This window comes from Leucopleurus acutus (genome assembly GCF_964270905.1).
Source record: "Leucopleurus acutus genome assembly, chromosome: 9".
NCBI lineage: Eukaryota > Metazoa > Chordata > Mammalia > Artiodactyla > Delphinidae > Leucopleurus > Leucopleurus acutus.
This window is the reverse complement of record NC_139144.1, coordinates 50,405,760-50,432,249: the sequence shown is the minus strand read 5'-3', so window position 1 is coordinate 50,432,249 and position 26,490 is coordinate 50,405,760. Positions and strand designations below refer to the sequence as shown.

The window sequence follows — 26,490 nt, the reverse complement described above, 5'->3', positions numbered from 1 at the left end:
TGAAGTTCATGGCTGTGTTCAATAAGGAGGTGGCATGATTGACCTTCCAGCTCCAACCTGTTATCTCCTCTTTGTATGCAAGTTGGGCTCCCATTAAGAAATAGAGCTGATGGAATACTCCATATTAATTGAGAATTCCAGTTGCCATATTTCGTTATTCTTTGTTTTATTTCATTCAAATAGTTTAGTTTTTCAACTGAGAAAAATTAGTATTGCCATGCCTGCACATCCCAAGGTAACCCCACAAAGAAGTGGCCACTTTCTCATTCCCCCGCTGAGGATATGCCTTGAGAATTAAGAACAGACAAAACATGGATTTTAGTTAGTCTTTAATATAACTCCAACTCTTTAATAGTAAACAAAGATGTAAGTACAAAACATCAAAACATGTTACGTATCAGTAGTTCTGAGTCACAGTGGTCACACTGGTGGAGCTGAGGTCACTTACATTTTAAGGAAATATAATCTACCCTGTTTCAGTGGAATTCATGCTCTGGCAGTTGGAAAGCAGGCTTATTTTATGCAAAGTGTATTCACTTTACTGAAAGCAGCTCTCTTCTCTCACCTTTACTTGGCAATTTTAAAAACTGTTCACTTTCCTTTTGCGTTAAAAGTGCTATGTGAACTGAAGGGGGGCTTTCATTACTGAAATAAATTTACTATACATGTCATACATTTCTGGGTCAACGTTGCTGGTTAAACTCCCCCAGAATTAGCAATTCATAGAAAATTGTTAAGAGAAGATAGCATGCCTGCATAGCAAAAGGATCATTTAGAGTTGACAATACAGGGCTCTGTGGTATAAAGTGCCTATAAGCAGCTTCCTATCATACACCGAGGCCACAGAACTTCCCTGGAGAACAGACCCGTTGTTGGCATAAACTGTAGTCACTGTAGGCTTCTCAGATAGAATATTCTGGATGCGGAGAACCTATTCAGGAGATACAAACGATTAATATAGAACCACCATCCACCCAGTCACTCAGTCACCAATAATCTTCCACAAAGACCCAATGATTAAGAGGACATGCTGTTGAAAATAGCAGTTACCAATTTTTTTAATGTTTAAATTACTTTGTTAAACCTTCAAAGAAAGTACTTTCTTAAACCATCTAGTTATTGCATGCCAACACAGGATTGAGTGTTATTATAGTAATTGAGCATTAATAGAAATACTTCCACGCTAATGTGCCTACTTTCTCACTGCTTTAGCACGAACAAAAGTAGTGACATGTGGAGAGCTGACAATAAGCCAGGTATTTAAAAAATTGCCAGTATACCACACAAGGAGGGCACATGTCTTTATAAAAAGGTCTTTTGACTAGTTTCCACCATAATTTAATACATCAAAAGACTACCTTTCTAAAAGTGTTTGAACAATGTGAAATTCTGCCAATTATTGGCTTAAAGCAATTACAAAACCAACCACCACATAAGTTTATTGTATTATTAGTTTAAAAGGACTTGAATAATTAAGGTTGAAAAACTAAAAAATATAAACACCTCTGATGAGGGAGGATTGTTCGGGTCATAAACGAAGAGCTTCTGGCCATTAGGATGACAGCCTACCAAGATGTCCCCCGAGGAAGGATCAATAGATAAATTATCCACCAGTGTATCCAACTTGAGTACCTTCCAAATGAAAAAAATGTCAATATCTAAATGCCATGAGAAATTTGATTAAATAATTTAGGGCTAAACTTTCTTGCCCCTATGCATATGGGGAAGTTTCACCCATCTCCTGCTTCCACCCTTTAACACCAATATTGCTTAAAATAAATTTAATACACTGGTTTAGAGTCACTTTTCATTTTTTCTAAAATTAAGAAAGCTGGGGCAATAATCAATCTCTCTTAAAAATGAATTCCTTTCCCCTTAAAAGATGCACAGTGATCAGTTAGCTTAAGGAATTCATTCAAAGCAAAATAGGAAATTCTTAATCAATCTAAAATATGTGTTTTCAAGCAGGAAGAAAATAATAATGGTGTGGAACCCAATTTCTACCTTCATTTATTATTGAAAGAACTGACAACTTGTATAAATCTTCATTTCAGAATTCATCTATTAGTCTTTTCAATTGTGAAAATTCTTATTGGAATTCATCAGGTGCCGTCAGAACTTCATGGAATGGGCTCTAAATCTGATGCAAATATCCCTCCCAACACACTGCTGCATGTAATCAGTCAGTTCTTGTGATTGTGGGGAAACAAGAGACTTGGCCAGTTACAGAGAGGAAGCAGTGAAAAACCCAGAATAGTAACACTGGCTATTCTGTTCTAAGTGAGGAATTGTTATAGTATAACTATGTAATTTCAAGATTAATGTCTACTTTAGATATAGAAAGAAATATTTTACCTTCAATTGAGTTAAATTCATATTAGGGTGTTTTTCCAAAACGTGAATTTCATGAGCCAATATATCAGCAACATAGATGTACCTTTGCAGGAAGGACATACTGGTTAGAGCCCCAGGCTAATATAAAGCTTCATTAACACAGTATGACGAATAAGTCTTAATAACCTGCCAAGAAGTTAATCAATGATGGGCTCTCAAGGAATGCTTGATAAAGGTCAATTTTTTTTTTTTTAATAAATTTATTTATTTATTTATTTTTGGCTGCGTTGGGTCTTCGTTTCTGTCCGAGGGCTTTCTCTAGTTGTGGTGAGCGGGGGTCACTCCTCATCGCGGTGCGCGGGCCTCTCACTGTCGCGGCCTCTCTTGTTGCGGAGCACGGGCTCCAGACGCGCAGGCTCAGTAGCTGTGGCTCACGGGCCCAGTTGCTCCGCGGCATGTGGGATCTTCCCACACCAGGGCTCGAACCCGCGTCCCCTGCATTGGCAGGCAGGTTCTCAACCACTGCGCCACCAGGGAAGCCCAAGGTCAATTTTTATTTAAAAAGTAAGCTTTCAAAATCAATTCAGTGTTACTACAACAATCATGGAACTGCTAAATTATTTTTCAAAAAGTTTGTAAGGAAAAATAATATAGGACATCATTTAAAATATAAAGTCTGTGATATTTGCCACTGAAAGGACAGTAAAACAAATATTTGGTTTCAAAAAAAAAAAGCTTTTACATTCTACAATATAATTTGATATTTCAAGGGATCATTTACATGTAGAAACATATGGTATAAAACAGAACACATTTTATTAGAATATTAATACTTAATAAATATTTATTAACATATCGAGAAATGTAAGAGTTAGAAATAAGTATCTATTCAGAACAGTCTGGCTATATCTAAGGAGGGTGAATTAATGGACTGCTTCACGGTAATTTTTCTCATTGAATTGCCTGTTCCATGGCAACTGTTCTATTGAGCAATTATAGTGTGTAAAGCCATGAACTCAGTATTGTGACAGATATAAACATGAAGAAGACACAGCCTTTTCTCCTGAAAAGTTTGTAGTGTGTTGGGGGTGATCAGATGGTTTAGACATATTAAACAAATAATACAGCATGATTGGTACCATAAGACATATTTCAGGTCTAGAAACTGAAGAAATCTCTAACTCCTAAAAAAACAGAAGGGCTTACAAAGGAAGGGGGCATCTGCTGTGGACATGGAAAGAGAGACTGGATTTGAGGATATGAGGACAAAGCACCTTTTAGGCAAAAGAAAACATGTGAACAAAGGCACAGGGGCAAGAATAAGAGAGGCAGTTTTGCAAAATAATGAGTTCTTGTCTAAAGCATAGTAAGTGTGGAAACAGTAGAAGAGGGAGGTTGGAACTAGCTTATTAAAGAAAGTCCAACCCATTAGCCTGCCTTGATTTGATAAGCAACTGGGGTCCACTGAATTTCTGGAATAATAGAATGGCATGATAACAAATGGTCAGTTCAACAATTACTAACCATGTGCTTTGTGACTGGCTGTGCTCAGTATGAGGATTCAAAGATGAAGCAGACTGAGGTCCCTCTTGGAGATCTTGAAAGGGCAGGGGAATATAAAAGACAAATTGGCAACAGTGCGAAAAATGGAAGTGGACTGAAAACAAGTGGGAAGAAAGTGTAATACTCCAGCCAGAGAGGGTGAGAACCTGAACCAAGCAGGTGTCAATGGGAAGGAAGAGGGGGTGAGGGTCAGGGACGGAAGCACAGATAGAACCAGTGTGACCTGCTCAATGGCTGAATAGGAATGGTGAGAGAGATGGAGTTAAAGCTGGATGCCCTGTTGTTATTATTTTTAGCTTGGGTGACTGGAAAATTTGACTGTCATAACTGAAAGATGAGAGTTGAGGAGAAAAACAGATTTGGTGGGAGAGGTTGGATTGGGTCAGTTATAGACAATACAAATTAAATGATTCTCTATTCATTTTTCTGTAATCAACAAGAAAGAAGAAATTGTCATGAAAATAGACATTTAGTTGTCACAGAATGCCAGATTTATTTCATGTTATATTTGTAGTAGTTTAAATTGTTCAGTGTGCTAAGGTAGTAAAAGGGAAAGTTAATAAAGACTTTAATATCCTTCCTATAGGTTACAGTTGGACATATAAAAATAGTGAGATAATTTGGGGGGGGCAATTTGGCAGTATCTATTAAAGTTAACATTTGAAAGGAGCACCCTTTAAGTGAGTAGTTCTATTTTGAGGGGTTTGTTCTACAGAAACACTTGCACAAATGTGCAAAGAGGAGGCGCTCATAGCCCCACATTTAGCCAGTGCCCAGTGGGCATCTGAACCTAGGTCTATATGACTCCAAAATCTGAAGATTTAACCACTATGCTGTATGTAATTCTCCCTTGGGGGGTTTTTCCTTAAAAATATTTGGATAAGTTTCAGTGGTAAATGAGAAATAAAAAATGGTTTTTATACAGAAAAAAAAAACCCCTACATATCCATTTATAGAGAATTGGTTAAATTAGTTTACAATCATCCTGAAAATAGAATAATATGCAGCCAATAAAACAATGATATACCTATTTAAAAGGAAAACACCTACCTAATACTTTAATATGTATATATAAATATGAACCCATTTTATAAAAATTTACATTTATAAAATTAAACTCTACAAGGATATATACCAAATTTATATACTGTATATAAATATATATTTATATATTACATGTAAATATATAGTACATATATATATTTTATATAAAACATCTATTTAATAATATATTACATATATGTATTCTATATTGTAGTATTATAGTAATATTTGTAAATATTATATATAGTATATTTATCATAGACCAAAAATATCAAGTAAGCTATTTCTGCATTGAAAAAAAAAAAAAGCAAAGTAAAGAATTTGGCCCAGCACCTTGACTGAGAAGAAATGAAAATACTTCTATAAGAGAGCATACTTTTTATCAGGTGAAATATTGATCCCATTTGCTGAATCAAATCCTTCCGCTACCACTTTAACTTCATCTGGACTGTAGTAAACGACATTTGTCCAGTGTAAGTTCAAATATGTTTCCAAATACTTTAAGAAAGGATCAGAGAAATAGTGGTCATTGGTAGCATAGAAATGTGCTGGTCCAACAGCTATGATATCATTCACACTGGAAGAGAAAAATAACATGTGAGAGAATATAAAAAGCCAGTTGGTCTCAGTATTAAAGATTAAGTCTCTAGAAGGTTTACATAATATGTGCTTTAAATTTTTGGTGAGAGGTTTCCCAGGAAAAACTCAGCTAAAATCACATGGCTATAGTCATATGTAATCTACTATAATATCATTTGCCGGAGAACAATTTTTTATGGTACCAGGTAATTTGAAGACAGGTCATTTAGCAATTATGGCAGGTTATTATAAAAGGAAAAAGAACTTGGTGCCAACAGAGTGTGTTTTTTGACAGCAAGAAATGTAGGGTTTAACAACAATACAAAAAGACAGAGCTGTCCAAGGGAGAGAGCTCGGTGGAGCCTCATTGGCTGGTGAGCTGATTGGGCTGTCAATAACATTTACGTAGCTTCCATATTCTCAGTTGCTGGATTTTCCTGAGTTCCTTTGCTTAGTTATTAGTCAAACTAAGGTTGACTGTTCAATTTCTACCTGACTCACAAAGGCGACCTGCCAAGAACGAACAGGCGCTCAATAAACACTTGCGGAGAGATGAATGATGAAATTGCCATAGTGAAATGCTTCAGGTGAGAGATTTATATGCGAAAAACAATTACATTTTTAAAACCAATTAGGTAAGGGTGTTATTAAATTTAAATTCCAATTACCCTATGCAAAAATGTCTGAAAGAGCGGCTTTCTCCTTTGTTAAAGGAAAAACGGAGCTACAGGGAAGGTGGGTCCCCTCTCTGAAACAGCGCCCTAACGCAAAGGCTGCCTGGATGGTACTCATGCTCCTGGTTATTATGAATTGAATTTTTGGGAGAATGGTTGGCAGTTACACAGTTAAGTCCTAGATAGGGAAGTAACAGAAATTAAAAATATTCATCAAGTTCAAACTTAAAAGATGCAGCTGAGCCGGGGAGGGGCACATAATTCTTTTTTAGTCACATTATCAACCCGCTCTATGTTCTTGAAATAGCAGGGACCCACTTCCAATTCTGCAGGACCATTGGCCCACAGCTACCTTGCAAAAACAGTTCTTGTTAGTCCCATACTAAGCGTACAAACTCCATATAAAGCAGACTACGCTTCCTTGGCAGGACAGGTGTTATTACTATTCGGATGATGAGTCATCTGAAATGGGAGGTGACAGAAGAAAAAATGGTGAGGTTTGTCTTCTACTCTCAAGATGTCCCTGAAGAGTAAATCCTCGGTAGTCCAGCATTTCCTTATTTCTCAAGGGAGCCCACATAGAACACTGATATCGACTTTCCCTGCTCTGCAAGGAAACTATGTATACACACTTACACATATAAATACATGTATTTGTTTATGTGTATATATATGTGTGTATTTCAGCTCTTACAAAAGGTGAAAGGACCATCACAGGGAATATTTGAAAATGCTACAGATAAATCAGAGAATGAACAAAAGGACTAATTACCTTGGAAGAAGCTCATGTTTGATTGTTTTTAGATGCAAAAGAGAATTCTCTTCCTCCTCAAATTTAAAAATTTCTACTGTATTCTTGAATTCTGGGTGGTTTACAACAAAGAGATAAACTGTGTTATCTAAAGAATTGAAAGAACAGAGTTAATTTACAAGACATAACCATAGGACCTCTGGGCAGACACTGACATTTAAATACCACGAGCAAGGAAAGGTTGAATGTATAAGCTGTTAGACGACCTAACAGATCATTCTTCTTCTCCGTCTTTCCCATCACTGTCTGTCTGGTGTTATTTCTGATCATTGGTCCCCTGACCTTTAAGAAAGAGTGTTTCCCACTCCATATACAGAATTCATGAATAATCTGTTAATAGTTTAATTCACAAATATAGCTCTTTTTCAATGTAATGATAATAGATATTTGAAAAGGTTATGAAATCTAAACATTCTTTCAGGTGTTAACCGTTAGAAATTTCTAAATGTAGTATAACTTACTGCCAGCTGAAGAGGCAAATAATGGACTTATTTGTATGAAGAATACAGAAGTAATTCATGAGTTAATTGTTCTCTTACTACAGATATGATCCAAATCGATTTTCCACAGTCACTTGCAAACCATTGTAAGTTTTTTTTAATGTTGGTAGCTCATCAGCTCTTACCATTGTCTACGAAAGTGCTGATACCATGTGGATTAAATGAAGCCAAATTAAATCCACGGCTGATTCTTAATTCCAGTGCCCTTGGGTTTTCTTCTTTTAGATCCATCATTAGTATTCCTCCAGGCTTATCTGGTGCAAAACTGTGGAGGCCTGGACATTTTAGACCCTTTTTAAAACAGAGGAAAAAGTTAAATATAAAGGCTTAAGTATTTTTATAGACTAAAGTGGCAACTATAAATAAATGATAGAGACTTTGGCTAAAGGTGGTGGCATAAACCTGCAAACACAAAGACAGCAGAGAGGAAACAATATAAAAAAATAATAATTGGAAGCTGGGAGGCTGAAAGCTGAACAATAACTGATATTTCTGAGTTGAGGCAGAAGACTAAGGGTTTAGTCTCTTCAGAGGGTAACCAGAAGGTTGGTGGACTGGGAGATAACACAGAGTTGAGGGCGGGGATAAGCCACTATCTGACACACATTCATTCTCTCCCCATTGTAACATGAGGTGGGACTTTGTCTCATTTGTTCACTGCTAGACCCCAAGGCCTGGATCAGTGCTTGGCGTGTAGTCAGTCTGTCCTTTTCCTACTGATTCCAAATGTTGCTTTTATCATGTACTAGATCCCTATTTACATATTGGTCTGTTTGGACTCATGTCTAAATCCTGTGATAATATGCCACTTTTTAATTACTATAGCTTTATTTATAAGATACAATATGTATATATATATATGGCAAGTCCTCACATCCCACACCACATTGCTTTACCTTTCCAAAATAGTCTTAAATATTTCTGCTCATTTATTTTTCTGTATAAATTTCGGAAATTAAGTTGCTGTTCAAATGGAACCTTATTAATTACTGGTAGTAGTAGTAGTATTACATTTTCTATTTGTTTTTTCCTAGTGCATGGGAAAGCCATTGAGTTTTATATGTTCATTTTGAATACAACCCTATCACTCAACTCTCCTATTAGGTCTAAGGGTATGTTAGGTGAATCTCTTAGACTGTTTAAAAAACAGGTGATCACACTATCTGAAAATAATGTCAGTTTTGTCTTTTTTTCTACCTCAAATTTCTTTTTCTTGTTTTCTTGGGTTATTAAGAACTCTAGTAGATTACTGATGGTTACAGTATTTTAGGGCATTTTCTTCCTTTTCTAAACATTAATGAGAAGGCAGTTAATGTTGCACCACTAAGAATGGTATTTGCTGTAGGTTTCTGGAAGGTTTCCTTCTACTTCTAGTTTTTTTGGAGCTTTTAATCAGGAATGAGAGTTGAATTTCATTTAATGCTTTTTCAGCCCTCACTAAAATAATCGAGGTCTTTTCTCTTTTAAATCTTTCAAGTCATACTTTATGCAAATTTAAGAGTACCCAAAAAATCTCACTTTATGCACAAATTGTATTTAATAGAAATTTTCTCCAATTAAAAAATATCTATCAAAATTACACAACTTCAAGGCCCAACAAGTAGAATAAACTGCAATTATGCTATTGCTACATGGCAGTGCCAATTCAGTGGTTAATAATCTCTATTCTTTATTAATGTCCCATAAATGATAGGGTTTCAATGCTCAGGAAGCTCTACCAGGGATGTAATAACTCTCCAGAGTTATTGTAATACTCCCTATCATTTTAACCTGTTTTTTCTCTTTTTCAAATTTTATTTTATTTCCACCTGTGGTAAAATATACATAACAGAGAATTTACCATTTTCACTATTTTTAAGTGTACAGTTCACCAGTGTTAAGTACATTCACACTGTCATTTAAATCTTTTTTCTATTCTATGTCATCTAATTCCTCATTAAGTGTGATGTTAGTTTTGAGATGCCCCTCAAGGCTGTAACTGTGGAATAGGATGGGCTAATTGGCTACAATGCTTGGAAGAATAAACAAATGCTATGATGTGGGAGGTATTCATTTAGAAAGGAGTGCATTCTGGGAAATATTAGAGACAATGCTGAGTAAATTTAAAAAAAATCAGTAAAATGAGATTGTTTCTAAATTTGAAAAAAAGAAAAGTCACATAACCAAGGAAGGATAAGAGAAAAACAAGCAGAAGAAATTTTTTTGACTTGGCTACAAGATCACTGTGACTATATTAAGCCTCTCAGCTAAAATGGCTGTAGATGTCTTGTGCTTGGAGACCTCACCCCTCCTAATTCAGATTTATTCCTGTGGGGAGAAAATCTTGAAATAGGTGACTTCTGGATTACGCAAATCTCTGAAAACAGCTTCTTTGCAAAAAAAAAAAAAAGCAACTGCCTTCTACTCTACTCTGGATATTTGCATTTTAGTTATGAATAATGTTGACTAGGAGTCTCAGTGCTTTTTCCTAAGAATATAAGATATGTGTGCAAGCATGTGCTTCTACACAAACCCAGAGTCCTCCTAGAAATGTCATTTTACTCATTGTGTGTAGGTAATTAACTAAAACTTTTTTTTTTTTGCGTTACGCGGGCCTCTCACTGCTGTGGCCTCTCCCGCTGCGGAGCACAGGCTCCGGACGCGCAGGCTCAGCGGCCGTGGCTCACGGGCCCAGACGCTCTGCGGCATGTGGGATCCTCCCGGACCGGGGCACGAACCTGTGTCCCCTGCATCAGCAGGCGGACTCTCAACCACTGTGCCACCAGGGAAGCCCCTTAACTAAAACTTTTAAAGCCATAGTTTTAAAATTTAATATTGGGCTGGCCAAAAAGTTCGTTCGGGTTTTACCGTAAGATGTGATAAAACGCGAACAAACTTTTTGGCCAATCCATATAAATATCAATGTTTCTGCTAAAGTCTACAGTATTTCTTTTCTCCCTCTGTGGTAAATAACCAGCCACTCACAGCCTTTCATATAAAAACCATCAGGAACCTGAAGAGTGTTCTAACCCTCATTCTCATCTCAGCTGAGTTCTCTCACCTTTCTCATAAGTCTGACAACTATTTTATTAGTGTTGTGACTCTCTTCTGAAGCATCTCCAAGTTTTTCACATCTTTCCTGAGTTTCAGTGCCTGAAAATAATGGCTGCTGAGAGGGAACAGAATAACTACAGGCTGCCTTCAAAGTTGGATACTTCTTTCTCAAGAAAAACTGAATCCATGAAGATGACAAGGTCCCTCACCTTGGCCCACACCAGGGAGGAGACAGAGGTGGTCAGAACTTCCTCCTTGGCCCACATATACAATTTTCTAATTAGAATGCATATTGGTGTAGCCTAGCATCACTCAGGCCAATCAATTTTAAAGTCTTTGTAATGTATGCCTGAAAAGGTTGTTATTTTTCAGCTCATAAAAATTAAGGCAAAAGTGAAGGGTATAAATAAGCTCAGTCAATGACATTCCACTTACGTTAGGCTATTTGGGGAAAAAGAAAGAAAGCAAAAGCACTGGCCTTTGTCTAGGAAAGTTGGTATATTGTTTGAAAATAAATAATAACAGCAAGAATACTAGTTTCAAATTGAATATCTAATGGAAAGGTAGACGCTGTATTTAAAATAGCATAATGTAGTATCAAATATCCACAATAATGCCCCAAATATCCTTTTTAATAACAAACTTTTAGAACACAGATTGCATTGGAATATTTTAGTGCAAGCCAGTGGGAACATAAAGAGCAATAAATCAATTGGCAAAGACTTTTTCATCCCTACATTCAGAGGAGCTGGAGGAAAATTTCCAAGATCCTGTTTGACCTGTCTTTTTTTTTTTTTGAAACTGAGGAACTTTACAAACAAGTTACTGCTCTGAAGGCCTCATCAAACTCCCTTGTACCTCCTCCACTGAGACTGGGGAAGGAAGATACTTACCACGCTAAAGAAAGCCAGACCATTGGGAAGTATGTCAATATCTTCAGAGCCGGCTTCTGTTAAGTTCAAGAAATAGATAAATGTCATGTTCGAATTCTGTGACTTGTTAGGTAGAGCTTTGTTTACTTTATCAGTATCTGTATCTTTCGGAATGGTTCCGATTTTTTCTTCCAAGGAACCACTCTCTTTAATAAACGTCAGTCTAAATCCTTTCCTGCAGTGAACTTCTGACTTTAAATGTTAGAGATTTTATGTCTACTCAAATCAAAGTCAAGTAATCACCACATTTCCAGCTATAATACCGAAAAAGTTGACATCTGTACACTCTTATGATAAACATCCAGATGTCTGTACAAAAGTAATTGACATCAGGGGAATATTACTTTCAGAATGAAGGGCTCATCTTCATTTAACCATGCAAATATTCTTGTCCCTTTCTCGGCTCACTCAATCAGAAGCAAACACAGACTTTCTCTCATTAACAGAGATAAAACACCTGGGATTATACAGTCCCTCTTTAAAAAACAATGCCTGCTTGTTCTCATAAGCAAAGAAAGCTTTCTGTTTAATCTTTAAATTTAGGCTTTAAATTACAGGAAAAAAACTAGCAAAAGACGATTAATGAAAAATACCATGCACCTAAGCCAGGTGAAACTTCTAACAGTGTCTCTGAAACAGGCTACAATTACTATTGATTGTTTATCGATTGTCTGCAGTACACTCCACACAGCACAGCAAATAATTAGACATAAGACCTTGCCAGTGGTCTCACTGTGTAAATTCCACAGACAGATAATAGACCCAAACACAAGAAAAGAGGAATAAAAATGGCTTAGATTAAGCCAAATCATGACACATGCTCTGAGTCCACAAAATCCAACCTTCCACTTTAAGCCCTCTCCAAAGGATTTCTCCACGATTATTTCTAGGTTGTCAAAAACAAACAGCATCTATCCAGCTATATGGACTTTGATTCCTGAGTTTGCATTTGGCTGGCCGCCTCCAGTGTTGCTGGCTCCATCATAGTGGAGAAAAGCAAAAAAAAAAAAAAAAAAAAAAAAAAAAAACCCAAAACTACACTTCATAAAGATGACCCATATGCTTGCTTCTCAGAAAGAAGCGAGATAAAAGTTTAAGTATTGTATGCTTGAGTTCTTAACCTGAGGTCTGTGGATCCCTAAGTAACCACACATGGGTTTCAAAGAGTTTATGAACCCTCTGAAATTCTATGCCAATGCAAAGTGTCTTGTGTATGTACAGATAAGAACATTTTCTGTGAAAAAGGTTCTTGGCTTTCAGCAGATTCAAAAAAAGGGTCTGTGATACTCCCAAAAGTTAAAAACCTCTAGATTCTAGTGCCATGGTGTTTCTCAACTGATAAAGAGCAAGGACCAAGGAACGCTTCGCCATGTATACATACACGAACACACGAACACACACACACCTGCACACAGAATTCTAGTCTAAGTTCTGCCATCTAGATCCATTGAGTAGGAGCTCAGTTAATTAAAATTTGTTGTTCCTGAAAAATCATTTAAGACAATTTAACTTCAACGTGCGCATGCTTACACACATAGACAAAAGATATGTAGAAAAAAAATAACAATGTTTTTTTGGGTGGTGGGATTATGAGTGATTTTCATTTTCTTCTTTATACTTTTCTTTGTTTTAAAAATTTCTACAAATAATCATATTCTTTTAATAAGCAAGAAAAGAACAATGTTTTTTAAAAGATATATTCATGTCAACCACATTGCTGCTTCTTTCTGTTTAATCCCGTTGCCTAATTCCAAGGAAAAAAAGTCATATCTGTAGCTTTCTTTAGAATATTTTCCAGATCTACTCCCCGATCTTTATTTCTATAGCCGTTATGACAGTAGGCTTTTATCATCTCATAACACCTAATTTTTTCTCCTCTAATTCAATAATAGAAATAGTAGTAGTGTGAGTAGTAACAGTAATAACTACTAACATATATTAAGTGTTTACCAAGAACCAGGCTCCTTATAAGTACTTTACATATGTTAATTCGTATAATTTTTGCAACTCTAAGAAGCAATATTATTATCTCTAATTTTAGACTAGAGAATATGGAGCCGTTGAAAGGTTAAGTAAATTGTTCAAGGTCTCAAACTGGGAAGCTGGGATTCAAGTCTTTTGTTCTGACTTAAAAGTGCATAGAAAAAATACAACCTAGCATTTAATGAAATTTCTCTGTCAGAACCATCCCCTGGTTCCTCTCTGAAGACACTTTACTTTGTAAATCCAACTGTGGTCAGTTACATATGTTGGCTTCTCCCCCAAAATGTTTGCTTCCATGCCTTTCACCAAGATCTTCATCAATTCATATCCTGTACTTTTCTTTCAAACACTCTTTCTCTGGAAAGTCTTCTAACTTAGCATATCTGATTTTGATCCCTTCTTAATCCTTTAGCAATTATCTATCTGTGTCAGAGATGGCCAACTGCTCCCCAGTATCCATACTCCCCTTCTTTTTTTTCAGCTACGGGTACACAGCAACATAGCTACAGACATTTTCTACCCCTTCTTGCTGATAGAGGTGGCCATTTATCTGAGTTCAGGTTAATGGGACATGAGAGTACAAGGTAAACTACTTGCAACTACTGGGTAAAATAAAATAAAAATATCCATGTAAATTTTCTTTCTACCCCTTCCTGCTGGGAAATGGCAACAACTGGAGCTCTAGTCTTGTACCAAGATGGAAGCAGTATGTTGAAGATAGCTGTGTTGCTTCATCAGCCTTTGTTCCAGAATGACCACATGGAGTAGAATCATCTAATCACCCTAGGTCATTTGCTTATCTTTGGACTGTCACATAAAAGAGAACCAATTTCTCTCTTCTCTAAGTTACTTATTGTAACTTTATAACAGCAAATCAGCCGTTGCCATACCCAACAGAGTATCCAAAATGTAATGTAGCCTATTATTTTCCACGTTTTTGGTTCATTAATCAGATGTGTGTATTAATCACTCTGGGAGAAAATACTACATTGGGAAAAAAATTGCAAAAGTTATTTAACCTCTCTGAGCCTTAGGTCCTTATCTGCTATAAAAAGAAAAAATATGTCTATATCTCACATAGTGGGTTTTTCTGTTTTCCTTTTCATATGTAGATTGTAAAGTACTTGACAACAAGGGCTATAAACTTTAATGCTTTTTAAAAAAAAAACTCAAGCAGCAGTTATTATAAAGATCTTGACTGCCAAGTGTATAAAATCATTTATTAACTCAAGAGAAATAATCCATTCAAAATTTTGTTTTAGTCCAGGACTCTGAATGCCAGCATTTTCAAAGACATTTTAAAATGTTTTAAACTTTTAAATAGCTCTTTAATTATAATTTTTATTATTTAGATGTCAATATTATACCAAATGTTAGTTTCTGTCTGTTAGATACATTGGAAAGGAATACAAAAAAATAGAATAAATAGTGAGCTTACTTTCTGACCCCCTGAAGGCAGACATCCTGTATGATATGTGGTAGTGATTATTACTTATTAAAACAGAAAGACATGAGATGATATGATATTTATAAAGCACCTAAGAATTGCAAAGAGTTCATTTCTAGTCATGGTGAATGTAGCCTTATTTTATGTGTGTGTGTGTGTGTGTGTGTGTGTGTATGTTTGTCTTGATGGGGACTCGGGGGACAGGGGATATACCTGTCCCCTTACCTCTTGGAGGGATTAGTTGGCCTCAACTGCATGGCTGCTACTGTTTCCAAAGTGGAAACTAAAAAAGAGAACCCCTCTACTCCTGCTGCCTACCAAGAGACACTGCTTTTGCCTATGGGAAAGTATGCCCTTGTTTTCCTTTGTAGTCAAAGACCACTGAATAAGCAACTGTTGTTAAAAACATATAACCACAAGCTATTATTAACCATTATGCATCGCTGACATAGCATTCAACGAATGTTCATATAGTGTATGCTAACCACAGAGCAAAAGCAAAGAAGGGGGAGAGAAAAAGCACAGTTCTAATGAGATCTAAAAATGTATCCCAAATGTGCTTCTAATCACTCATCGTCTTCGCTCTGTTGCCTTTTGAAGTGCCTCAGAGGCATTAAACACTTCACAAGAGGGGCCATAGGTGACATATTTCCTCATTCTTCCCAATTCCAGACAGCAGCTCACACACATCACAACATAAAGGTCACAAACACAGACAGATGCCTGTTCAGAATACAAATGTTGTTGGACTTGTTTTTCTCTGAGGTGCCCTCCATTCCAATGAGTTGTAGCAGCAATACACTTGGCAGTTTGTCCGGTAATGTGTCTGGCTGTGCCCTATCGTCTACTCTGAGACTTGAATTCGCAGAAGGTGGACTTCACAGGGCCAAGGGCTGTTTAATAATTTGACATTTATTAACTCAGTAGCAAAAGTAACCTCCGAGATCACTGACTCAGCCTCCCAACCTGTACAACGTCCCTCCCAGACGCCATCTGGCTTCTGCTTAGTGACCAGTTCCAAGGCGGCTCTTTGTGATTGCGGCCAGAAGGCAGGATGCAGTTGCTGGGTTTTTTTGGGACTCCAGACAACCTTAATTCTAGGATGCTCTGCATTATCCAGCACAGACCTTTCCAATCTGGACAATCTGGTATTTGACACTGAGTTTGTATCCTCCTGCTAAGTGTTTGGGCAATAAACAAAGAGGGGAAACCCCAGGAGAAAGAAGTCAAGGAGTCTTGTGAAGGGAGATAGGACTGGGAAAAAGTACAGAAGTAGCAATGGGAAAAGGGGACAAGAGCACAGAGGAAACAGATGTGTACAGGAGGCGCAGTGCGCAGAAAGAAGCTCTGAAGTAGAAAAGGCTTCTCTGAAAACACATAGTTTCCATGAAATGGAAGCCTTCTTTGTGTGATCCAAAAAAGGCTCACTACTTTGTTTTTGATAAAAAGCATTATGAATCCTGTCTGGAGTGAATGTTGTTATAAACATGGGGTATTGAGTTTATTAGCGTTGCCAACGCGAGAGCAATTTAGCAAAGACTATCAAAACTTTAAACACATGTGCTAACTGAACAATAATCCCGCTATTAAAGATTTATCCTTCAGATAAACAAACGGAAGAGCTATATGTACAATGAAGTTCACTGACTTGCTTGTAGTTGCAAAAAACTATACCCACTCAAATGTGCATTAAGGAACTGGGTAAATAATCATGGCACGTGCAAATATTAAAAAGAATGAGGTAGATCTACATGTGCTGTTGTGGAAATCTGTTCACACTGTGTTCAGAATAAAGCAAGTTACAGAATATAATCTTATACTAAGATGCCATTTGTGAAAACCATAGATATAAATGTATATGCATATATTTGTTTGCATTTGCACTGGAAATACCAGAAAGAATAAAACAGAAACTCTATCTCTGAGGTTATTTTTGTGGGAGGTAGAGATTTTTATTTATTTATTTATATTTTATTGAAGTATAGTTGACAATGTTGTGTTAGTTTCAGGTGTACAGCATAGTGATTCAGTTATATATGTGTTCTTTTCCAGATTCTTTTCCATTATAAGTTATTACAAAATATTGACTATAGTTCCCTGTGCTATACAGTAGGAACTTGTTTATTTTTTAAAAGTTTATTTTAACTAATTATTTTTGGCTGTATTGGGTCTTCATTGCTGCACACGGGCTTTCTCTAGATGTGGCGAGTTGGGGCTACTCTTCATTGTGGTGTGCAGGCTTCTCATTTTCATGGCTTCTCTTATTGCAGAGCACAGGCTCTAGATGTGCGGGCTTCAGTAGTTGTGGCTTGCAGGCTCAACTGTTGTGACGCATGGGCTTAGTTGTTCCGTGGCACGTGGGATCTTCCTGGACCAGGGCTCTAACCCGTGTACCCTGCATTGGCAGGCATATTCTTAACCACTGCGCCACCAGGGAAGCCCCTATCTATTTTATATATAGTAGTGTGTATATGTTAATCCCAAACTCCTAATTTATCCCTCCCTCCCTTTCCCCTTTGGTAACCATAAGTTTGTTTTCTATATCTGTGAGTCTATTTCTGTTTTGTACATAAGTTCACTTGTATAATTTTTTTAGATTCCACATATAAGTGATATCATATGATATTTGTCTTTCTCTGTCTGGCTTACTTCACTTAGTATGATAATCTCTAGGTCCATCCATGTTGTTGTAAATGGCATTATTTCATCCTTTTTCATGGCTCAGTAATATTTCTGGTGGGTGGACATTATGTTGGGAGATTTTTTTGTGTGTGTGGGGTACGCGGGCCTCTCACTGTTATAGCCTCTCCTGTTGCGGAGCACAGGCTCCGGACGTGCAGGCTCAGCAGCCATGGCTCACGGGCCCAGCCGCTCCACGGCATGTGGGATCTTCCCGGACTGGGGCACGAACCTGTGTCCCCTGCATCGGCAGGCGGACTCTCAACCACTGCGCCACCAGGGAAGCCCTGTTGGGAGATTTTTACTTTCTGTTTTATAACTTCTCTTCCTTCTGACTTACCTTCACCAGCTGACTCCTGGGCTAATGGTACACAGAATTCAGTGGCCACACGTAATCCAGACTTGACAAAAATACAGACTTGACAAAATACAGAACACAGATGACAAAACGAGTTCAGCAAAGTCACTAAGCAAGCAAGAAGTCTAAAACATAGGATTGTACAAATAATTAATAAATCACAGTGAGAGTAAGAGAGAAGAAGAAATACAGGGTGCATGAGATCAAAAGAGATTGACTGAAATGGTTTTTGCTGATTTAATGTGACTTTTCCTCTGATAAACAGTAATTATGTGCCAAAATACTGTTAATGAGTTTTCTAGTGTTGTGGGCCAAGGAATGTAAGCTGTGTAACAAGCATTTTCTCAGACTTACCGATTCCTTTAATCAGGTGGCAGTTTGGAAGGTCTACAGATTCTACTTCTCGGGAGGCTTTAAGTCGATTCCTGTTAAAAAAAAAAATCTATCTGTTTACATATTCCCTGCTTTGTAGCAGAAAGGGTTTAAAGAGGCTTAGAGCAATATATAAAACACAGCATAAATCTAAAGCAGATAAAAGAGACGACAGAAAACAAGGGTAGGAACATAAAATAGCACCAGAAATGAAGTTAAAATAAAAATGCATATCACAAAGTTCTATATGTGAACATGGGTCGTAAAAGGAAGCCAATAATTCAACAAATACAACTTGGAATGCAAGTTCCTATGCAAATGTAAACACGGCACCAGGTCCCATTTCTCACAGCTCTTGTGTTGTGGGAAGAGCTTCAGATGTAGAACCAGAAGCCCTGTCTTCCTTCTGAGGACCCAGAGGGGCTATAAAATGCCCAGACCCTCTGCAAAATGACACAGTGACTGAAAGTAGGCCGAGAGAAAATGGCATTGTTCAGAGCCTGGCTCACAGAAGCCACCTCATAAATAGTTATTAAGAAACAAGTGGAGAAAGTCCCATCCCCATGACTGTTTATTGGGATGAGAAGGTTGGAGAGCACCAACTACTGTAGCCAAACTACTTGCTGTTGTAATTTCATAAAAACGGAAGTGAAGGAATAATGAGAAAATGTTGAATTCTAATAAAGCATCTTCCCTCTTCCTTCCCACCCTGGAGTACAGGGCCACCAAGCAGGGTGGGCAAACACATCTGGGCTCTATTGTTTGAAGGCTTTCCCTCCTCTCACTGGCTCACCTTCTCTTTCTGTTCTCCACATCCACAAAGAATGACAAGCGTGCCTGCAGAGTAGCTTACATGTTTCAAAGTGGTTCACAGGTACCACACGTTTAAGAGACAGGACAATTTGCCACTTGTCTCTCTCCTATTCATATCCTTGCCAGCTTCAGACTTCTAGACACCAAATATGGGGAAGGCTACTGGTTTCTTGGCGAGATGGAAGAAGCCGAGGCCTGGACAACCCAGAATTACCAACAGGTGGTGGCAACTATATATTTTGGCAATTCATATATATATATATCCATATATATATGAAAGTTTCCAATTAAACTGTTAATCAGTATGTATTTGGAATCATATAACTCAAATACTGTTAAACTTCTTGAAACAACATAGCAATAAAGCAATAAAATAAAAATAAATGAATAAAATAAAGATATAGGGCTTCCCTGGTGGCGCAGTGGTTAAGAGTCCGCCTGCCGATGCAGGGAACACGGGTTCGTGCCCCGGTCCGGGAAGATCCCACATGCCACGGAGCGGCTGGGCCCCTGAGCCATGGCCGCTGAGCCTGCACATCCGGAGCCTGTGCTCCGCAGCGGGAGAGGCCACAACAGTGAGAGGCCCGCGTACCGCAAAAAAAAAAAAAAGATATAAAATATATTAATGTAATAGAAAAAATAAAGCAAATAACATATAAAAAATTTAAATAAAGCAGTAAAAAAAAAATACAAAAAAATCTCAAGTCTACGAGTCCCAGCAGTGATTTAAAGGCGAGAACAAGTACACTTAGCCTAACATAAGTTGTAGCAGTAACACTAGTGAGGAGGATGCTGCTGATAATCACGGGTGGTAAAAGGAAATAAATACTAAGAAGGGAGAACATGTATTGAGCCTACCACTGTTCTATGTGATTTACCTGAATGAATTCATTTAATTCTTAAAACAATCCGAAGAAGCAGGTACCATTATCCCTATTTTAGAGATGAGGAAAATGACTTCCCTGAAGTTCAGCACCCAGCCAGGAAGTTCCACCCAGAGGCTCTAATCTGCTGTTGTATTTTTCTCAGAAAGGGGAGAAGAGACCACGTTTCTGTCATAGCAGCAAGACTGCATGACCTTCGGCAGGTCAATTAATCTCTGCAGGCCTTAGTCTTCTTTATGTATAAAAATAAGGATGAGACTAGATGACCTCCAAGGTTTATTGACATTGTGTGATTCCAGAAACAGATGTAAATTTAAGTCAGTAGGTCACAGCTGAAGTTTCATCAAGTTTCTGTATCATGTGCTGGTTTGGGTGTCAATTTTATACAACTTACTTTTATGCCCATTTGACTAAACAAAGATGGGGTAATGTTGATTACCATCTAACTTTCTCAAAAAATTCTATGGATAAAATAAAATTCATATGTGTTTGGACACTTTGGTGTGGGGTATTTTTCAGAGTCAACTTAGGTTTGCATCAATGACTGATGATTACACTTTGTTAACAGGGTGATCTTCATCAGCTAGTTTAGTTGTACAATATCATCTCTAGATATGCAGACTGCCCGCTATTAAAACTGAAGAGTAACACAAGGACTGTTACTAGTTAATCAAGTCATTTTTACTTGTGTTTCCTTTATGATTAAAGAGAGAGGATTTTGCTTCCATCCTTTGTGGCCCATCAAGACTTTCAAAGACTTTCGGTAGAAAACTGCTAGGCTTCTTGCCTGGCAGAACTATCAGTTCCCTACTCATTAGTGGACTTCTGTACTCCAGAGTGGCAGACCCTATTAGCTAACAAACCTAAAGCCATTCACACCCCTTTCTTCCTTGCTCTTTCTCACTGCAGAAGCAGGCAAGCCAAATATTTGCTTCCAGCCCCCTTTGTACTTTAGGGGTAATCATATGACCCAGCCTTTTGGGAAAGATAAATTTATTACTGGTAGAAAAGGCAGACATAGGAAGAGAGCTAACTGGCAGCACTCCCCCATTCTTCATGATTTGACCATATATGTGGTACTTGGGACTACAGCAATCATTCAGCATCCTTAACACAAGTATGAGGACACAAAGCCAACAGTGGAGGATCAAAGAACAAAAACATCAGAACCTAATTTCTTGATGTGATCACTGACTCCATGGACAAGCTCTAGGATGAATGACTCACAGAGTTTGTATCAAGTGAGAAAAGCAAGCTTCAATACGTATACGCTACCATTAATGTGATGTATGCTACTTGCAGCTAAAAGCACTCCTAAATGATAACAGATTTAAGAAGTTTGGAGAATATACAAATGAAAGCTATACAAACTCTTTGGACTAGCAGATCAATAAGCCTACATATATTAATGCCAAAAACAGATAAATAAATAAGAGATACAAACACAAATAAGTCATATTTTTGCAGCAGCCTATTTGCTCCCTAACACTTTATGTCCACAGCATGCTTATGTACGTACTAGATTAGAGATGGTGTGGCAGTTGCCACTCCGTTGTCATGCAGACATTGCTAATCAATTACAGCACTCTTTCTCTTTAACTCAGCTCCAGCTTAGACACAATGTTCCAGGCCACCACTACTAGTCTATTAAAATGGACACTCCAGATGAAAGCTATTTGCTTTCTTTGTTCTAGGTTCCTTTTGTTTTTCTCACTTTCCTTTTCCTTTTCATTAGAACTTGGTTATTTTCCTTTTAGTTATGAGTATATGATAGGTATAATACAGGAAAGAATGCATACTGCCTTCCTTCAACTGAGCCAGTAATCATTTCTCCAATGACCCCCATCAGAAACATGTACATCATGATTCTTAATCTGGAGTCCAGTGACCCTCAAAGAGTCCATGGGTAAAATTCAGGGGTTTCTGAATTCTGATGGGGGGAAAAAACACATCTTTAGTTAAACCTCTGACTGAAACTGAGTATTTCTTTTGATGATGAGTGTAGGCAACAAACCACTGAGCTTTCTACTAGCAGTACCTGTGACTCTGTCACTAACAGAAATTACATTGTTTCATCACATTTTAATTGTTGTAGAGATCTCAAAATACCATTTATACTCATCTCTGCTTCACAGTATCTACTGTTAGGTATTCAACTACTTCTAGATCTACTTAAGGCTTTAATAAAGAAGGCCATGTTATTACATTAGTACATTAGATCTTTTAAATAGTTTGGCAATAGAATTTAAGTATTTAAATTAGTATTAACTTAGATAGTATTTCAGTTTGGTTTGTAATCCTATGTATTTTATTTTATGCATTTAGAAACATGATGCTTGCTGAGAAGGAGTCAAGGCTTCACCAGACTACCAAAGGGATCTATGGCACAAAAAAGTCTAAGAACCCCTGCTCCAACGTCATTGTCATCATAGGTAACTTTATTGAACACTTACTACATGTCTGACATTGTTCTAGCACTTTACAAGAATGAACTCATTTATTTTTTACAGCCCCTATATGGAGCATATAGTACTATTATCCCCATCCTACAGATTAGGACACTGAGGCACAGAAAGGGGGAATAAAAGCCAAGGTCTCATGTAAATAGTGGAGAATTCAGGCGACCTGGCTACAAAGCATGAACCCTTAACCAACAGTCATTAGCATGAAGTGAATCTCTATTTCCTTCACTCAGGAAAAGGCATTACCCATCCAAAGTGGAATGGGTCACGGGCGGTTACTGATTATCTTGCCTCATCGTGTGGTAGCAGTAAGGATGCACCAGTCTGGTGTGCCAATATGCTTTGAGCAAACTGGGAACACAGTGTTACTACCAGGTTTGTTCCATATCTCACTGCCTTTGAACCTACAAACCACTGATGGGGCTTTATCTTTTACGTACAGACTTAAATTCAGACAAACTGGGGCTTTATCTTTCACAAACAGACTTGTAAAACCCCTTGAAATTCACCCCTTGGTCCCCTGTAATGCTCTTACTTAATTAAGAATTTGTGCTTAGGCTTGTAGAGCTGGGGAAAGTTTGCTCCAATGGCAGAGAAGAGAGGAGGCCATGGTGGAGCTGGGACAAACTGTATTTGGAATCAGAAGACCTGGCTTAGAGCACAGGTTTGACACTAACTTCTGAACTAACTAGGCAGCCTCTCCAAGCCTCAGTTAATATTATGTATAATATAGGAAGGAAGACATATATGAAAACTGGAAGAAGGCAGGAAGGTAAAAGGGCTTTCTTTCCAAATGTCAGTAAATGTAAGTTTTAGTTTAATATAATGAACTGCTGACACTTTCAACACAAAGACCAGCACATAGTAGTCACACAATAAATAAGGAGGATGGTGGCTGAAAACAAGTCTGCCCCTTCAGAAGAGTTCAAAAGCTGACTGGATAGCTAGCTTCTTGGTGGAGCTGTCATAAAAGGTGTCAAGCAACAAGCAAAAAGTTCAGATGCTTGTATTTGGAGTTCCTGCTCAGGCACAGGTCTCTGATATACTCAAGTCTCATGATTCATTCAAGGGTGTGTGCTTTGCAACAGGGAGCACTGGCCTGGGGACATGTTTGTATTTCTACTTTTTCCTTTATTGCTGCATGAGGGAGGAGTGGAAAAGTTGGGTATGACATGCCATCCTCCCCTGGGAACCTTAGCCAGTTATAGTTCAGAAGGAAGGAGACAACCTTGATTCCATTTATCCATGCAGGACATACTTATACTAAAAATCATTCACTGTTTATCTGAAATCCAAGTTGAAATTTAAGTGGGCACCCTGGGGGAGAGAAATAACCTAAGTGCCAAAGTGCCATCTCTAAAAATAGAATAATGAAATAGAAGGCAGCAGATGAGAGAAAAAAACAAACCAAAAACCTGTTTTTGAAGAGCCTTTCTTTATGTGGAGGTGGGAACATGCTGCTTTTCAAAATATTCTAAGGGTCTGAAAGGAGAAACGTTATGCATTTAAGCACTCCACCGAACTTTGTAAGTAGCAGGCACTTGATGCTCTGCACTCATAGGGTTGCCAGATAAAATGCAAGATGCCCAGTTAAATTTGAATTTCAGATAAATAACGAATAGTATTTTAGTCTAATTACACCCCAAATATTGCATGGGATAGGCATATACTAAAAAATGATTTGTTGTTTATCTGACATACAAATTTAACTGGGTGTCCTACATTTTTATTTGCTAGATCTAGCCACCCATCATTCACCCCAACATTCTCACATCAGCCACTATATTGGACAGCCAACATTCTCACACAGCCATTCTCACACAGCCAACATTCTCACACAGCCAACATTCTCACATCAGCCACTATATTGGACATCAGCTGTCCAATGAGGTTACAACCCTATGAAGTCACTGCTCAATAAAGTTTATTATAGTCAAGTCTTTATAAAGAAAAGATACATTCAAATTTAAATCATCTAGCAGGTGCGTTCTATGTAAATTAAATAAGCTTTATTTACTTTTTCTTAGGTTTGCATCTACATTTATTTAAAGGGATTTAAATTTAAAACCTTAAGATTAGTAAGAAGAAAAAATTGACTAATTGAGAAAACTTCAACTTATGGAAACACTGGTGGTTTGAAGTTTAGGGATAATTTAATGAGCTTGAGAACTTTAGTGGTCCTGCCTTTGAAACCAAGAGCTGGACAGATCATACAAAATCACCCAACTCAATAACGTTCTGCAGAGCAGGATGGTCATTTATATAATGTGAAAATTAAGCTCAACATGTCCATTTCTTACCAGTAAATGTTCCTCCTCCAACTCTGATGCTTCCTGTTGCATAGACACTGTTCCTCCTCCTGGCATCCCTTTATGAGCAGATGAAGCTGCAGCTAAGACAGCAGAGCTGCAAACTGTAGTATCACCTTGGCCTTACCCCTCATCCCTGGGGTTCCAGAGTTTGGGCCAAACTACTGCAAGACTTTAACTAGTTTCCCCAGGTCTATTTGCTCTCTATTCTGGTACTTGTCAACTCTAACTGCATGTTAGAATTATCAGGAGAATTTTTTAAAATAAAAAATACTCATGCCTGGGCCCCACCCAGAGCAACAGAATTGGAACTGCTGGGGGTGCAGCCCAGACAGCAGGCCTCCAGTAGATCCCTAAGGCTCAGCCAGGACTGAGAACCACTGCTCTACTCCAATCCAGCCTCCCAGGTCATCTCTACACAGCCCAACTGGTTACGCTTTAGATGGTTTAAACAGGTTCCTGTTTAAAAAAATAAAACACATACAACAAACATTGCTAGTTCCCCTTGGCCTATCTATGCAGGCCCCAATTTTTCAACGTAGGTTTAACCATCTCAAAACCCTACTCCGACTGTTCTCATCCCTTAACTTTATGCTCCGCTCAAATCTAAACTTCCCCCGCCATTCCCTTTCTTCCCGCGGCACTCTCCATCTGGGACTGCCTCCTTCATCCCCACTTGTGTTTCACCCATCCCTCAAGGCTAGTGTCAGATGTCTCTTCCTCCTGAACTCCACCTTCAGGCGTTGTAACTTCTCCTCCTTAAGCCAACAGGGGTTGGTTTGTACCTGTCCTGAACATCCTAATTTATCTATCTGATTTATTTCTCTCCTTCCCTTTAATAGGGTAAACTCTTTAAAGGTAAGGACGGTGCCTTACTCTATTACAGGAGGCTAAGAGTGCACAGCGTACAGAGAAGGTGCTCAACATTTCTGGAATTCTTTCACGTGAGGCTTAACATAATTTGAGTTGATAATTTAGAGACTATGACGTCTGATCACCCACGTTTTTTCCTTATAACTAAAACATGAGATAGACTAGGCGTGTCCTGTTTGGCATTCTGGCTTCGGTGTTCCCAGACGAAGAGATAAATAAGGAAGTGATGTAAGAACAATAGCTGAATATCTCAAGTATCTTTGATCAACCGTGCCAAGATTAGAGAGCAGAGGAAGAGTTTCTCAAACTCTGCAGGGAAGAGACGGAAAACAACTTTATTAAAGACGGAGGCTGGTTCGGGCAACAAAGAGAAGCAGCACCAATGACCTGAAATAAATCTTTATAATTAAAGTTTCAGTGAATGAGTAATAGTTTTGTTTTCAAGTTAAAGCACTAGGTTCGCCCCTGGGTAAATCGCAAAGTACTCGCTTGTCAACTTAGGTAACAAAGACCTGGGTGCGCAGCAAAAGCTTACAAACTCTCTATGAAGTCTCGCGATTCAGCCCAAACTGTGCCGGGTTTTGGTGGCGGCTGGGGGTGGGGGTGGAGGAGCTCCGCCGGCCGAGGAGCAGAGCGATGCAGAGGTCCTACGTGGCCGCCGGCTCCGGGGTCCCCGCTCGCGCGCAGCCCCTGCCACCCTGAGCCTGGGGACCCGAGAGGCCCCCACCTACCTGAGCGCCAGGAGCCTCTCGCCCAGGAGCGCCAGCGCTATCCCCAGCAAGCTCAGAGTCAGCAACCGTCCCATGGCGCGGAAGCCGCGCCGCCTAGCTCGGCCGGGCC

General features: G+C 38.3%; 1 protein-coding gene across 2 annotated transcripts; it reads right to left on the bottom strand.

The window, feature by feature from the left end:
• Positions 1-147: 147 nt before the first annotated feature.
• Positions 148-26,490, bottom strand: PON2 (paraoxonase 2). Of its 2 annotated transcripts, none has more exons than XM_082846551.1 (9): positions 26,382-26,490; positions 18,292-18,362; positions 11,432-11,487; positions 7,631-7,796; positions 6,967-7,057; positions 5,318-5,518; positions 2,356-2,437; positions 1,504-1,632; positions 148-931 (listed from the first exon to the last, which is right to left on the bottom strand). In XM_082846551.1, the coding sequence occupies exons 1-9, from the start codon at positions 26,453-26,455 to the stop codon at positions 773-775; spliced, it is 1,029 nt and encodes a 342-aa protein (XP_082702677.1). In that variant the 5' UTR covers positions 26,456-26,490; the 3' UTR covers positions 148-772. The 2 variants fall into 2 exon arrangements, with proteins under 2 accessions (XP_082702677.1, XP_082702676.1); XM_082846550.1 differs by having other exon boundaries at positions 152-931; positions 6,967-7,093.